Genomic DNA, 16775 nt, shown 5'->3' on the forward strand with positions numbered 1-16775 from the left:
TCTATAAAGTTACAAGAGAACCAACTCCACAAAGTTGTAGTGACTTTCACAAAGGCACAATAAACACACACACACACACACACACACACACACACACACACACACACACACACACACACACCCTACTAAGAAGGAAAAAAACTGGCTTAAAAATACAATCTGAAAGTATATATATTAAAAATAAGCACTAAAGACTGGTCTAGCAGTGCACATATGTAATACCAATAATAGGGAAAAAGTTTGAGGCAGGATGAACACATATCTGAGACTACCTTGAACTACAAAATCTTGTTTCAAAAAGAAAAAATAAAAAAGAGCACTAAGGCATTGTATAGAGCTGGCTAAATTAATAATGATTTGTAAACTAAACCCTATTGTAGATATGATCTATCTAAACCTAGCCAAACTTAGTTCTGCCTGACATTCACACTGCCTTGATATCTTACTGCACTTTCACCCCTAATTATTTGTTTCTTGCAGTGATTACATGTTTTATTCACTTAGGAAATGGAAACAGCTTATGTTAAGATAATGTAGGGGCATGTATGAGAATGAAGAAAGAAATGACAGAAAGAAAAAAAATCAGAAGACTACAAGGGAAGTGGCACTCACTAATGACAAAAAAAAATCCCCAAATTCATTAGAAATTTGCATAAATGGAGCAGACTGCAGCCTCTCAGAATTAACAGACATGTAACATGTGGAAATGAAGAACTTTGGAATGAAAACTTCTCAAGGAATCCAAGTAGCCATGTTACCAGCCCAAGTCTAAAACACTATACCCTGGGACTGTCTGGTCCCCATAGGTCACAGCTAAGCTGCATACTTACGCATCTATAGTTGGTATTGCATATTTTCCAGTGTTTGTAAGCATTGCACCTTTCATGTTAGGATCTTTCACTTCCATCATAAAACTTCTAGGAATTCCAGTGCTCTTTTTGATCCTAGGACCAGACTCAAAGTTCTTATCCTATTTGGAGGAAGGAAGAGGACAAAATAGTCTTTAGTAATGTATGCCCATGCCTCACACGCAGGAACTCATTTAGTTCTCAGGAATTGCCATGTGAGCTAAGTACTAATCACCTCTATTTCAGAGAAAGCAAGACTTAGGGACAAGGAATATGCTCTATTCAACAAGACAGCTAAGACTTGGGCCTGGCAACCTAGACTCCAGAAGCTGTGCTCATCTACCAAATTAAAAGAGAGTTTTGCCATGGCAAATATACTTAAGAGATAATTCTAAGAAAAACTAGATGTATCAGTTCTACAAGGAACTTACCCCATTTGTTGGGCAATTCTTAATATAATGACCCGGTTTTCCACAACGAAAACAGGTATAAGACGGAGGTGGCGGGCCTACAAGAGTTTTCTTCATGTAACTGAAAAGGAAAAATAATTCATATGTACATATACACTTAGGAAAAGTAATGCTTCTGATAGCGGGGACAAGCACACCCCACAGTTCCTATTAGCATAAAAATATTTATAAACTTACTTGATTGGGTCGTATTCATGGCCAGATTGCGACATCATTGCTTTAATTTTGTCTTCCTCAGAAGCATTGGCTTCAGCCAGATTGGCAGTCTGTTTAACAGGTAATTATTTGACACACACATTAGAAACACAGTAAGACCACACAGCAAAGACAACACACGCATCCTACAAAGAGCAGTATCTAAATGGGCTGGGCTTAGTAGTAGTAAGCACTGGGCACTCTTAAATCACTCTATGCTTTCTGGGGAGAGTGGGAGGCTGCACAAGTCTTTCTGGGTTTCTCAAACCTTAGACCTTGTCTGTACCTTAAAGGCCAGGTGAAATAAGGTAAAAGAGATAACACATGATGTCAAATTTTAAAAGATCTCAAGTGTCATAACACTGAGATTATAATTTACATTTAGATCTTGGAAGGTAGGAATGGGATAAATAACTCAACATTACTACACACTACAGGTCAGAGGGCTTTTTGGTTAGTGGTGTCTGTATATTAAGTTCAAAGGTATGCATTAAGCATTCAAAATTTTAAACTACAGATAAGCCTTATGAACTTTTGTTTTGAATAAATATAAGTCTAGATATAAACATGGTCTAAGGGAATGCTTTTCTAATAACCTGGATATTCAAGCATCTACCACTCACACCAGCCAGTCACTCAATGGGGTCTATCTTTACATTCATCCACAAAACAAGCAACCAGTTTTAACATTTTATTGTAATTTTAAATACACAGAATGCTTAATATTAACAGAACTTGGAACAACATTAACATTTTACAGAAAACTGATTACAGATGTTCAACAACTAATTTGTTTGAACCCAAACATTATTTTACAAATAGATTTAAAAAAAAAAAAACCAAAAACAAAAACAAAAAACCCCAACCTCCAAACCTTCCCAACTCCTCCCAGCCAAGTAACAATAGTAGAAAAGACCACCACTCAAGCCCGGCCCTTACAACACATAAAAATAGACAGCATATACTGTAAGCTGCCAAAGACGTCACACTGTGCTAAACCACTTTACACTAGAAAATCATAGGATACTTCATCCACTCTAGGATCATTAATTTTAGTGTTTAGTTTTCTTAGGACTAGAACTTGAGTAACTGATTGGTTATCAGGACATCTTTTAAGGATATATCCTAGAAAAAAAGACACAACCCACCACCAAGCCAAGGACAAACTAGGGATCACTAAAGGATAACTTTCCATTTTCTGATGTTGGCTGTTAAATTGGACTTTACATTTCTGGATAGTAGGGGAAAAAGATTTTAGGGAATCCTTCTGAGCCCTCAATTCTACCTGTTATGTTCTTCTAAAGACACATTCTAGTCTAAAATATGCTGTCTTAAAAAAAAATTCATCACTAGTACTTTCCCAAACAGAGGGTACACATCATAAAGCATAAATGCAAGCAACCTTGTCAAACAACATGGCGTATACAGTGATTTCAGGAGGTAACAATTTGGCCCTTTGCCAAACATATACACTCATATTCCTGCAAACAGCTTCATAAGTATACACTTAACACAATTCATGTAGTCTGTGTTCAAACAAATTAGGTTGTTTAAATTTTTCTAATGCAGACAGACTACAATCTAATGCATAAAGAAACAACTGTATCACATTTAAAATATTGACCTTAGTAGGATCAATTAAAAGTTTCAAGAATTAACCACACAATCGTCCATGGAAAGGAAATCTTCTGTTTTGGCTATTTTAAAACAAGTCCACATAATTCACAGCCAAAACCAGGGAATTCCTCCAGAATTATGTTAGTTTCCAGTGTTTAATTAAACAAAATGGTGTAAAAGGGAAAAAATGATTAAGTGTAGCTTCTTGTGTTTCTTCAGTCTTGAAGATGAACATTGTGCGGGGGAGAACCAAGTTACCCCCTATCTTCTCAGGCCAGCATGGCCATAACAGTACGTACAATGCATTCACAAAATATATCCTCCCCCACCCATCTTAAAAAATACTGTTTTACATCTTTAAAATGTTATAAATACTTATATTTTCAAGAATATATATATATATATACCTTTGTAAGCTGGGCCAGAGAAATAGATGCAGAAGAGTCATCAATCTGTTCACAAAAAATTAAACACACATTCAAGTTCCACACTGAAAACAGCTGAAAGTGATTATTTAGCCCCTAAAGTCATTTAATGTCAAATATTGGGCATTTCCTTACTTCTCAAAAGACATATTTTGTTTGAAACCTGAAAATATGCTCAAGCTATTTTACCTTTTGTTTACACTTCAGACCCAATTTAAAAGACTATAATGGATGGGAGGGAGACTTAATACAGTGAAAACTCAAGGAAAGAAGTTCTGATTCAATACTACAATGTGAGTCCCATGTCTTTCAATGATCTCTACAACTCACAACAATGAACAGTGCAAGAGATTGATTTCCAAAAAGAAGCAGCTAATTGTAAAAACAAGTAGCTCTCTTTAGGACTCAGATCAGTGCTATGAGGGTGACAGCTCCCAGGTAATCCCTACTGGTTTTCATCTTCAACACTAAATGCTCAGTCTGTTTATCCTCCCTGCCCAAGATTAACAATAGCTCCTCTGGTCAAGAAACCACAGGTTTCTTAATCAAAGAAAAAGATTGCTAAGCCAACTCCATCCCCAAGCCCAGCCCCCAGAGAAAGAAAAAGCAGAAAAGATAAACCAAAAAGGTAACCTGGGAAAACATCAAAGAGCTGCCATATACAACGATAGACTTTAGCATTTGGAAAATTGGGCAAGGAGATATTAAGGACATAAGAGGGCTTTAAACATGTATTCTAAGATGTAAATATGCTTAAAAGTTCTTTCACTTGATCCCATTAAATGACTTTGTTTTTCAATGTGCTTATCTGCATGCACACAAAGGCATTTTTAGTAACTGACTTCTGGATAAGATCCGTAAATCTCCTTATTATCTTATTCAATGTTACAAGCTTTCTCATATGTTAGTGATCAGAATTCTTTGGAACCGACAGACTTCAAAAGGGTATCTGTCTCAAGGAAAACATCTTCAAATATCCTTTTATAAGTATTGAAAAACACAGAAACTGAAATGCAACAAGATTCAGTGTGAAGTCCTTTGCCAATGTCCACTATAGAACAAATTCAATAAATACAGGAATTATATTGGCTGAATTTAAGATACATCTTAGCTAGCCATAGTGGTACCTGCCTATGAAGCTGAGGCAAGGGGACCACAGTTCCAGAGCTGGGCTACATAGTGGATTTGAGGTCAGCATGACCTATGTGGCAAGACTGCCTCAAAATAAATCTTACAAATGTCTTGGGTTTAGTCTGATGGGTAACATTACTGGGATGTTTATTTAAACAATGGTTCTTTATTCCACACTTAAGGACTGTAGAGTTCATTGTGTACTAGGCTCACATTTCTAATGTATAACCACTAATGCACAAGCAAGAGCTTTCTTGCTTACTCTTAAAATTTTTTACTTAAGGACTAATCTGAAGAAACAGAAATCAGGAAAAAAAAATCCTTATTTGTAAGAAAGTCTAAGCTACACAAGTTTGCATTTTAAGTCACCAGGAATTACTCAGACAAGGGTCTGAGTAAGCAGTTGCTGGCACAATCAAACCTAACTCAACTCTAACACTGTCACTTTGTTCTCTTGTACTTTTTCCCTTTTGTGCTCTTCCACTTCTTTTATTATGGACTTCTTGAATTCAAAGTGGCTTCCCACACAAACTATATATTCCAACCAAATAATCTCTATACTATTTAATGACCTTACAATCTAAGAGATCAAATGTAGCCAGGCATTAAAACATAAGTAAAAAAGGTTCAAAGTTAGGAATTTATATTTCCTAAAATGTAAATAGAAAGTGGTTTCTCAGTAATTCTGTTAAACCTGCAACACTTAAAAGATCTCCAAAAAAATAATGTGCACTACAGATATCACTAATATTAATTAGCCCTCCTCTGTATTAGGACCTTATTTCTGGGAGCAAGGACCGGAAATCTGTTTAGGCCAATTATATTTGAATGAAAATAAAAAGAACCCAAACAATGTAATCACAATGTTTAGCTAGCAAGAACATCTAGCTTTGGAGTACCAGGCCAACATGGAAGGAAGAATGAGTATTGATCAGACTTGTCCTTAACTATCAAAAATGCATAGGATATGTGGTGCTCCACACTTGTTATTCCAGCACTTGCAAGGCTGAGGCAGGAGGACTGCCATGAGTTCAAGGCTGGCCAGACCAGCTAGAGTTGTAGAGTTGTTAAATGGCAAGACCTTGGTGTCTTTAAAAAAACAAACAAACAAACCAAAATGACAAAAAAAAAAAAACCAAGTTGGGCATGATGGTACAAGCCTACAATCCCAGTACAAAGTGGGTGAGGCAAAATACAAGCGCTCAGGGGCAGCCTCCCATATAGAGGCTGAGCTACGAAAATCTCATCTCAAAAAAAAAAAAAAAAAAAACAAAAACCCAAAAAACCCAACAAGAACAACAACAAAAAAAAAAAAAACCCCTAAGCATATGAACATACTTTTCCTAATCACAATTTTAAAATTTTGTCCAGGATCTCTACTTTGCTTGTTAATATGTATACCTAAACCATCCTTATTCCTAAGTTATGAATACTAGTCAATGAACATTACATTCCGTGATCCTGAATGTCAACAAAGCACCCAAGCAAAAAAAAAAAAAAAAAGATAGAGACAACAGATTATGTTATGTCTCCATCTCACTTAATTCTATTTAATATTAAAACTGTTTAAGGCACTAAAAGGAAGAGAAATCTGAATAAGCTTACAATAAACTTCTTATAAATGTAATACAGACATGCCAGGGAACACACAAGGCTAAAAGAATGTTAACTTTATTTATGAACATGTGACTTGTGTTTATACACATGCTAATAAACAAAAAGGAAATAATTATTTTCAAGAAATAAAACTTCATCTGAATTAATTTAAATACTATATAAAAAAGTTTATACAAATGTGTTACATTAGCTACTACAGTCACCAGGACAGTTTTCTAATTTGTGCTAGCATTTGGATACATAAAAATCAGTTTTAAACCAATCACCAGCAAAACAGAAACTTGGACAGTTTTTACAGCATTATGCTTTAAAAAACAAAAAACCCAAAGAATAAAAAACAACTTCCCTCCCCCCCAAAAAACTCATTTATTTCAAAGTGGGGAAAATCCCCGAAACACTGACTTTTTAATCTTTGAATCACTGCATTTAGTTAGACAGGAACTGTAGCCCATATACTTTAGAGAACAGGTTCAAAGTTGAGATATTCTACTTATCATGTTTAAGATCCAATGATCCAAGGTTAGTGAAATGCCTCATACACAAATGTCAGTAGTATTTTAAAAAGTAAAATGAAATAGCAAGCAAATACCCCTGACTTCTAAATGAAGATTTCAAATACTGTGTTTTTGTGTACAAGTATTAAGCCTGGGCAGCAAAATGTTTATAGAGAACATTACACTTACAGACCCCAATTAAGACAGCTCTGTGTTCTGCACCTGTCCCACAATTTAGAAGTAGTGCTTTTACTTAAAACTTCAAAGTCAAAATAGTCACACTGTAGTTATAAAAAGATGTTACTCCAGTTAATATGGTGGTTCCTTTTGATAAGATACAGCTTTCAATAATCTGTAGCTAGTGAGGCAGTTTAGTATCTTCTGAGAAAGGGAAACTTTCTACTTTGAAGACTAGCTTGTGTATGAACTGTCTGTATAAATCACTGGCATGTTTATTCATGGGTGGTGGAGACGCAATTTCATTCTGTTCTGTATAGTACAGGGTACACAAAGGACAGGCGCTCAAAGGCACCAAAATAAATAAAGCAAGGCTGAGTGTAAAGCTGCACCAGAGGTCTCTCAAAAGCTCTCTCTCTTCTACTATGTGTTTGCGACTGGAGAAAGGATCAAATAATGTAAGTGCTGCATGGTACTAGTCCATTTCTGAAAGCCATCAATTCGGCAGGGAAAAAAACCTAGTCAACTAAGTGAAACAACGTGGAAATGGCAAAATATACACTCCAAACAATTTTTTATTGCAAGAAACAAAAAGCACAAAACAGCCTGTACATACATACAAAATACTAACTATAGACAGACAGATGCAGAACATGTTGTCATGTTCTTCAGTGTTAAACCTACATCATCTAAAAAGGATCATACATTACTGTACAACAGAGTGTCATAAAGGGAGAGTGCTGTCATATTTAATATGAAACAGTAAAGGGTACAAATTACCCATTTCTACAGAATAACTGCAAATTATACCACATATATATCCATATTCAACTGAACTGTGTCATCAAAATACAATTTATTTACAGTGGGTACTATGGTCAGTGGGTATCTAAGTGAGTTACTTCACTGAAACATTATAAAGGTAAAAGCAATTGTGTAGAAAAAGGGTGATTGTGTTTTTACATACTGCTTTTGTAGTTCCCATCACTGGTTCAGTTCGACTTCTAAAAAAATAAAACAAACAAAAACTAACATTAGCTATTTATGAATTTCATGTACAGATGTGTATGTGTATGCATGTATTGGTGTGTAGTCTCCTTCAGCCTAGGCCAGCCTTGAACTTACTCTACAGTCAAGGCCAGATCCTTTTGTCTCTTTCTCACAAGCGCTAAGATATGTGTGCATCACCATGTATGACTAATATTAATATACAGCTCTAATCTTATACCTTTAGTAATATAATGTTCTTTCCATAAAACAAGCTTTAACATAATTTCTGATACAGTGAATAAGCAACTTTAATCACTATTTACTACTTTCAAATTGTTTAAGATACTTCCATAGTTTCTTAAAAAAAAATTCCACATTGAGGAATTCTAAGAGACTTATTAGTTATGACATATCACTTCTGAAAGGTACTGTATTTATAAACTTTGTGTTTTACTTAAAATGGATTTAAAAAGTAGTCTTTCCTTTTTTTTTTTTTTTTGTAAACCTAGATATATATTTCCACATACCCAGTTTCTTAAGCAAACCACTGCTGGTATGTTTATAAATGGGATCTGATAGACTGCAGTATCCAAAGCTAGCATTCAAATCCAGATAGGTAATGACTATTTTAATTTCAAAAATATTTTAAAGATAGTCAGTGGTGGCATATGCCTTAAATTCCAACACTCAGGAAGCAGAGGCAGGTAGATCTCTGTTAAGTTCCAAGGCTATATAGACAGACTATGTCTCAAAACCAGACAAACATTTCAAAACAATAAACAAGTATTTAATAAAATTTAAGGTATCTGGAAAATTCAACATAGTCTGAAAGTATTTTAAAAATCCATTTCATGCTTATGTATAATAGAACAAATTGTTGCTAGAAGAACAGATAAATAAACCCAGTTTCTTTAGCCTAAATAGACTTGAAGAACTGAGGTCATTCTAAAGATTACTGTAAAGAAATACTAGACAGCACCTAAGTTCACACATGATTTTGAAGTAACAAAAATTAACTTTCTATCATTTACTCAAATTGAGCAATTTATGAGGCAAACATTATCAATAAAAATTCTATATAAAAATTTATAAGCAACTTTATATGGAGCATCTTCGTGGCATGGACTTCAAATATTCCTTTCTCAAGAGCTTCTAAGTACCAAAAGAATTTCAGAGATAAAATATTTGATACTCGTTCTTATTACATTTTTTTTAAAAGACAAAGTCTTTCTATATAGCTATATAGCCCTGAATGTCCTAATATTTGCCATGTAGACCAAGCTTGTTATGTAGAACCACTTGTGTCTGCCTCCTGAGTGCTGGGATTAAAGGCATGTGCCACCACACCCTGCTTGATGAATGTCTTTTTTAAAAAAAAGGACATGGGGCTGGAGAGATGGCTCAGTGGTTAAAAGCACCGACTGCTCTTCCAGAGGTCCTGAGTTAAATCCCAGCAACCACATGGTGGCTCACAACCATCTGTAATGGGATCTGATGCCCTCTTCTGGTGTGTCTGAGACAGCTACAGTGTGCTCATACATTAAATTAAAAAAAAAAAAAAAAAAAAGCAAGTGTAATTTCAGGCTAAGACATAGAAAATAATTCTACCTTATTTATGTATTATAGTTCTGCTATCAACATAAAACTTCTAAGATGATCATGCCCAGTGGTAAAAGAACTGTAATTTCAGCTAGTCATGGGGCTGAGGCAGGAAGGCATCAAATTCAAAGTCATGAGAGCCAGATTCAAATCTACCACCACCAGCCTGAGCAATTTAACAATAGGATCTTGACTTGAAATACTAAAGAGATCTATGGATATTGTTCAATAGTAGAATGTTTAATACGAGCAAGGGACTCGGTTTAATCCTCAGAACTGCATTAATAATAAAGAGAAGTTAAGGATACAATTTTATCTTTTTAATAAATACAAGTTCTAAAATACTCTTGAGGATTGCCCTAATTTTATTTTTAATAATAGGTATTCATCCTATGCCAAGCATTACTTAATTCCTCATAGGTGAGTTAGAGGAACAGTTATCCCTAGATACTTATAGGGAATTGAATGTAGGATTCTTACTCTCATTCATCACAGACAAAAGGATGCTTAAATCATTTACAAAAACAGCATGGACCTTCATATAAACTCTGCAATATTCTATACCTCAAAACATCTTCAGATTGCTTATATTTAAGAAAAATGTTTTACATAAGCAATCGTGATTCTGTTACTTTGTATTTATTGCCAACACAGAGTAGGTGGATAAAGGTTCTGAGTAGTGCTGCCAGTGGCACTCATTACCCTACTATAGAAAAATCCTGAGATAATAATTTATTCAAAGCCCCACTAGTATGAGGCAATAAATGAAGTCAAATATGAACCTGACTCATGAATCTTACATACTCTATGGCCTTCGAGTCAAAACCTCTTATTGATAAAAAACTTGTATTGGTATTACTTAATACTAGTGATGTTATCAAAATATGTAAAACAGACCTCTATAACACAATCATTTTTGTGGTGAAAACACTCCCTATGGAACAAAAATGTTTCTTGGTAATAGCTCACTAACCTATAAGCTATGTCAACTTAGCCACAGAGAAAAATTAGAAAGAATTTTAAAGCAATCAAACTCCTATTGCAGTTTTCATGATTAACATGATAAAATTTTAATGTTAGTAAAATTTTGAAAACCTTTAAAATATCTTTATAAATGCATGAGCTTTTATACTCACATAACATATGTCTTGCTTGTAGACTTAACACCTCCAATAGGAATTCTTCTAACAATTACAGATGAATTTTTAGGAATGAGTGCATTATCATCAGTATATTCTGTAAACAAAGAAGCAAAATTTCTATCAGGGATGTAAGTACTCAGGATTGAGCAAACTTCAATGAAGCATCAGTTTTATGAATTGTGAGCTTATAGTACAAGAACACCAAAATCCACCTTTCTTGCAATTAGGAACTACTATTGTTAGAAAAAATATCCCAGTACCAAGCGAGCTCCTTCTACTGATACAATATGGTCAGTCAGATCCTTGGGTAGAACTGACTTTGTGAAACTCAATTTCCTAAGACTAAGCTGCTTCCTAGCTCATTTAACCAAGTAATGCTTAACATGCAAACTATGGGGTAACATGAAATGAGGTAGCTCCCTAGTCCTTAAACATAAGCTATATATTATGACCCCTGTTCTCAGGTAGCTTACTACTAGAAAAGACAGGCTAAAAAATGAAGTTAAAATCTATGTTTTAAAAAATAAAGAATGGACAGTGGCTAACACTTTGGATAAAATGTTGTTCTAAACTAAGCCCCTCTGAAGGACTTAAGTTTGTAAATGAAAAGACTGACAAGCCAGCAGACACAAGTAAAGATGAATAGTAGTTACTCAGAAAGAACAATCAGGAAAAACAAATGACACGAAGACTACAATGTTAAAGGAAATCAAAGAATGATATGAAACATAGTAAAGTATAAACCGTATACTGATTTATACTGTTTCCATTTAAACAAGAAAATCACAGGTGAATTTTTGCTCTGGTATTTGCATGGAAGACAAACCTGGTGAGTCACTTAGAAGACTACTTTATGGTCCAGTGACAGCTAGCATTAGTAACAATGCTGTGGAGGATGCTCATGGCATGAATATTGCAATGATAAAGAAAAACTATGCATAAATTTCTATGTTCACAGCTTTAGCAGGTGGTATCAGTTTTTGAGCAGAGCAAGGAGGAATGAGTAACATTTTTCTACTCTATAATTACAATAGTTCTGGTAAAAATGAAATCAAGTGGGCCTTAAGTATAATAAAGAGTTGAGGAAAAAATGAGTAAAATTATCAAGAAAAACTTGAGATGCAAAAATCTCCCTTAATACCATAACCTAAAACAAAATGGCTAATTTTTTTCTGCCTTCAATCATTTCACACATTTCAGACTCTTAATGTTTATCAGTTTTATTATTTTTGGTCAAGCATTTAGTTATTCCTTGTTCTACATCAAATTGCCCAAGCAAGAGTCTTTCAGCTGCTGACTGTATTGCACAGGCATCCAATCAAGAATGATGCAATTTCCTAGCTGTAAGGAAGGTAAGATTATCATTATCTTGGACAGTTTCCAAATCTCAAGCAAGATAAATAAGAAAATTCAGAAGCAAAAAACTGGGGTATTTTTAAATTTAAAACCCGAACTTCAAGAGGGTCAAACATCTGGCTGTTTCCTTACATGTAACAACCCCCAAGTGTGTTCACAAAACTTTTCAAAGACAATTTATTAGATAGGGTGATGACAACATGCCTGAAATTCCAATACCAAGGAGGCTGAAGCAGGAGGGTTGGCATTGAGTTCAAGGCTAACCTAGATCATATACAGCAATATCTTGTTAAAACAATTGAATTAATTTGATGAACACAGTGCTGTACTACAATAATAAGGTCAGGTGCCCCTAAATCCCTCAAATATAAGGTTCTGCTAGCTAATTAAGAGTATTTGCATTTACATAGTTTGCTAAGCCCAGGAGTATCTGACATGTAAATCCTTGACAAGTAGTTCCTTTAGATTCAAAAGGATCAGGGGATGGAAATTTAGTTTAGTGATAAAGCACCTGACTTCACACCAGGAAGAAAATAACCAAAAAGGCTTACCAGAGCAAGTTTTATCTAAAAACAGAGAAGTCATGGATAGAATGAAAAACAAGATGAATTTGAGGTATAGATAAAGGATAAAAACAAAACCCTTTCATACTCAGCTTCCAAATCAACCAAGTTCAGTATGAAAGTTACTGGATAGAAGGGAGGGTCTGTGTACTTTCCTTGGTGAGCCCAGCCTCCAGAAGTTTTCTTTAATGATCATTTGAAATTCGCTGTAAAATAATAGTCTAGAAACAAGCAGGATAAAGTCTAAAAATCGAACTCTGACACAAGCATTTTAGTTTTACCAAGAGTTCAATGGTCCTTGATACCTGACAAATGTTTATAGCTAAAGAAATGTTTTACAGAAACATGGAATCTCACTCATTTAAAATCATCCAGTTTAATCTTTTCTTCTAGGGCCTAGAATCTAGGCAATCTAAAAAATTTAAGTGTCCTAACCATTTATTTTGCAACCCTTAATTCACTAGATGATTCTAAACCAAGTAGAATTCTTATTCAATTGGGCCAATTTCTGTGCCTACAAGCATGCCTGGTGTCTGTGGAGCCAGAAGTCATCATCAGGGCCCCAAGGAACAGATGTTAAGAGTTTTGAGTTCCCATGTGGATGTTAGAAGACAAGTGGGGTCTTCTACAAGAACAGTAAGTATTCTAAGGACAGAGTCATCTCTCCAGCTCCTTAAATTTCTGTACCACTACCATCACCGGCCCTAATCTGAGTGCACAGAACAAAGAAAAAAAAGTTCTTATACTCTTTTTTTTTTAAACCAACCTAACATCAAACTTTCTTCAATTAAGGGCAGCACAGAGAAAAAAACTTGCTATGAGGCAAAGAACTTCCCTGTACTTTAGGTTTCAGATGTCCTGAACAAGGAAAAAAAAAAAAAAAAAAAGCCAAGTCTATATGTCAATTTGTGGACAAGAATTTTTCAATCACAACTTACTCCAGTCTAAAGACTGCCTTTGAATATTGGTTGGCAGCAAGATGGAAAAAGCCTAGTTTCAAATGATTCAACTGTATAAATTGTAATAAAAATAAAACCTGTGTAGCTAAGGGCCCAATATCCCCTAATTTTATTTAATTATTTTTCCTCTCATAAAGATGCATTTATATAACAATGTTGCCAAACATTCTTAAAAAGCTGTATATGAAGTAGACATCAACACTAAAAGCTGCTTTTGATGGAATTTTTAAAGAGTTATTTCTTAGCCGCTTATACTATAAGCAACCTTTCCTCTTCCTAAGTAGAGAAAAATTACCAAAAAATACAATTATCAAGAAGGTATTTATTTTAAGAAAAACAGACAATATTCTTTTAGTATTATGATTTGCTTATGTCTATACTAAAAATGAAAAATCGGTCTTCTGACAAAATTTTGTTGACCTACCAAACTACCGGTTATTGATACCACACCCCAAAAACCCCACCAAAAAAACCCCATCCCACACCTTGTATCAAATTTAGCTTGGTGGAGCATGTATTTGATACCAGCACTCAGAAGGCAAAGGCAACTTGATCTGTGAGTCAGAGGCTAGCCTGATCTAAGTAAAGAAGTCCAGGCTAATAAGACCTTGTCAAAAACAAAACAACTCCATTTAGAACTCTATTTCTTCCCATATGAATGTTAGAAGTCTAATCTCTTAGAGCCCACCCAATGAGAATACTCTTCTGAGAAAAAGAAACCAAAACAAGCTCAAGAGTCAGAGAAGATGACTGTGACATTGCCACCATTCAAGTCCCAGAACTATTATGCTTTCAGGGGTGGTGGTGAACCCCTTTGATTTCAGCACTCAAGAGACAGAGAGGCAGGTGGATTTGAGTTCCATGACAGCCAGAGCTACACAGAGACAGTATCACAGAGAGACCCCCCAATATCACTCTTAAAATGAAGATCTCAAGTGTTATAATCAGCGGCTTGCTTACATTCACACATAATAGCACTTTTTTTTAGAAACACACAAACATCCCCCCACACACACACTTTGTGCTGGGGAAAGAACCCAGGACCTTGTATTTTAAGCTTTCCTGAATTGCCTGAAGGGTTAAAAGTGTGGTCTAACACCTGCATTCCCCACACTTGGAAGCTCAAACGGGGCTGTTGGGGTTGGAGGCCAGTCTGGGCTACAGATTTCAACTTTTGAGTAAATACCACTAATTCTGGAATTATACCGCAGTGTTCACCCCAGAACATTTTATAATACAAAACCAATCCAACACTAAATCCTCAAAAAAAATCTTTTCTACAATCCACCCCATATAAATAAAAGGGGGCATGCAAATTGCTATCAGCTTCAAAACGATGCTTAGATTAGCAAACATGTTATACCTACTGCTGCTTTAACAAATGGTAAACCTTACAGACTTCTAATGAAAAAACAAGTTAGGGAACGCCACAAGAGGCAAACACCTAACAGACTTAGATAACAACCCCTTTCTCTTTTCAATCCATCCCCACTATTGAAAAAAACTTTAATTAAAAAAGAGGGACAACACGTTGAGAAGAACCAGCCTGCTAGGAAAGACGGACCCCAGCATTCAGGCCAGTTAAACTCTAAGGTGGGGTGTTGCAATCCTTGGCTATCAATGAAATGCTGTCTATGACACCGGGTAAGAATGGAGGTTATGCCTGTAAAAAGCAACTTAAAATACCCACCTCGACCCAGTAAGTACCTGTGGCCCATGTGCCTCTTACCTTCTTTCGTCTGCGCGTTGGTGATCTGTAGATCGCTATCGGCAGCTTTCAGCTTTTCTCTCCCCATAATCTGCTTCTTTAAGTCGCAGAGGGAGATATGGAGCCCATCAAAGGTGACGGTGTCGTAGTTGAGTTTAGAGGAAAATTTATAGTGCACACAGGACATTGTGGCAAAGGATTCCTAAGGTTCAGCGAGGAGACGTGGACACTCTCAATATATGTATATTTATAAACTTAAGAGCAAAATATGTACACACACAAAACACTCAAAAGACAACAAGGACCCTAAGGCCTTAGTTAAATACCCCCCCAACCACAAGCGGGGGTTCGTGAGAACAATAATCCGGAAACCCCCCGTACTCAGATTCGCTTCATGAGGGGAGCAGGACAGGAAAGGGGCAATCGAGGATCCGCCAACCGGCACAATGTCACCCGGCTGGGTCCCACTCGCTCATGCTAAGGGCCGGCAGGAGACGGGGGCAGGCGGTGCAGTCAGTAGCGGTCAGTCCACACGTTAGAGTCCGAATGACCCCGCGGGGTCAGGGGTCCATAGCGGCCGCACCTCCCGGCTAGTCTCTCTCCGTGGATGGGGGTGACCCAGGCCCCGGGAGAAGGTTGCGGGGAGAGGGCCTAGGCCCGGAGTCCACGAGCGGCCTCTCGCCTCCTCCCGGCTTCCGGACGACCGGCGTCGGCGTCCCCAGGCCCAGGCCCCCACCACACACACCCTGGCGCCTGCTCCCCGGAGGCCACGAGCGGCCCGCGGCCTAGGCCGAGATCGCGCGGTCGGCGGAGGAGAGGCCTTCCAGCGGCCGCCCGGTTCGGCTCCGCCTCCCCCCCGCCGCCGCCTGACACAAAGCCGGTGTGGGGCCCAGCCAGGCCGCGAGGCCCTTCCTCACCACCCCGGGCCCCGGTTGGCGGCTTCGCTGGCCCCGGGGACACCACCGAGGCTGCCCGACTCTTCCTCTTGTTGCTCCTCGCGCTGCTCCCGCTCCTGTCGCCTCTGAGCCCACGACCGCGTCGGGAAGCCCGGAAACGGTAGGGCGGCGGCGAGGGCTTCGCTGGATTCCCTCTTTATTATTATTATTTTTTTGTTCTGCCCCCCCCCTCCCCGGCCGCTCTCCGGCCCGCACCCTGCGCCGACGACTCCTCCGCGCCAGGCACTACTATGGCGGACGCGGCCTGGCTTCGGGCGAGCGCCCCGACTCCGGGGTCTCTTAAGCAGAGACTGCACGGGCGGCGCACGCGAGGCGGGGCTTGGCGTGCGGGGTCCGGGGGCGGGGCCATCTGCGTCACAAAGCGCACCGGCCCGCCCACGTGACCGGCGCTTTGTGACTCCCAGCGTGGAATCTGAGGCTACGCGAACCGGAGAAACTACGAACCTCCCGAGAGAGGGGGAGGCGGACAGTCCCACCCGGCAGGTCTGGAAGGGGCGCTCAAGCGGCCGCAGACTCAAAAGTGCGGAG

At 37.8% G+C, this 16775-nt stretch overlaps 1 protein-coding gene across 2 annotated transcripts in view; it reads right to left on the minus strand.

Annotated features, from left to right (window-relative positions):
* RBBP6 (RB binding protein 6, ubiquitin ligase) overlaps positions 1-16460 on the minus strand; it is a 32153-nt gene extending 15693 nt beyond the window's left edge. For both annotated transcript variants that reach the window (XM_080912878.1, XM_080912877.1), the window contains exons 1-7: positions 15313-16460; positions 10700-10799; positions 7942-7978; positions 3538-3582; positions 1496-1584; positions 1280-1379; positions 831-970 (exon numbers count right to left, since the gene is read on the minus strand). In XM_080912878.1, coding sequence (XP_080769004.1) covers positions 831-970; positions 1280-1379; positions 1496-1584; positions 3538-3582; positions 7942-7978; positions 10700-10799; positions 15313-15478 — 677 coding nt within the window. In that variant the 5' untranslated portion in view covers positions 15479-16460. The remainder of the gene's footprint in view (positions 1-830; positions 971-1279; positions 1380-1495; positions 1585-3537; positions 3583-7941; positions 7979-10699; positions 10800-15312) is intronic.
* Positions 16461-16775: the final 315 nt, after the last annotated feature.

The sequence above is a fragment of the Micromys minutus genome (assembly GCF_963924665.1).
Source record: "Micromys minutus genome assembly, chromosome: 2".
Lineage (NCBI taxonomy): Eukaryota > Metazoa > Chordata > Mammalia > Rodentia > Muridae > Micromys > Micromys minutus.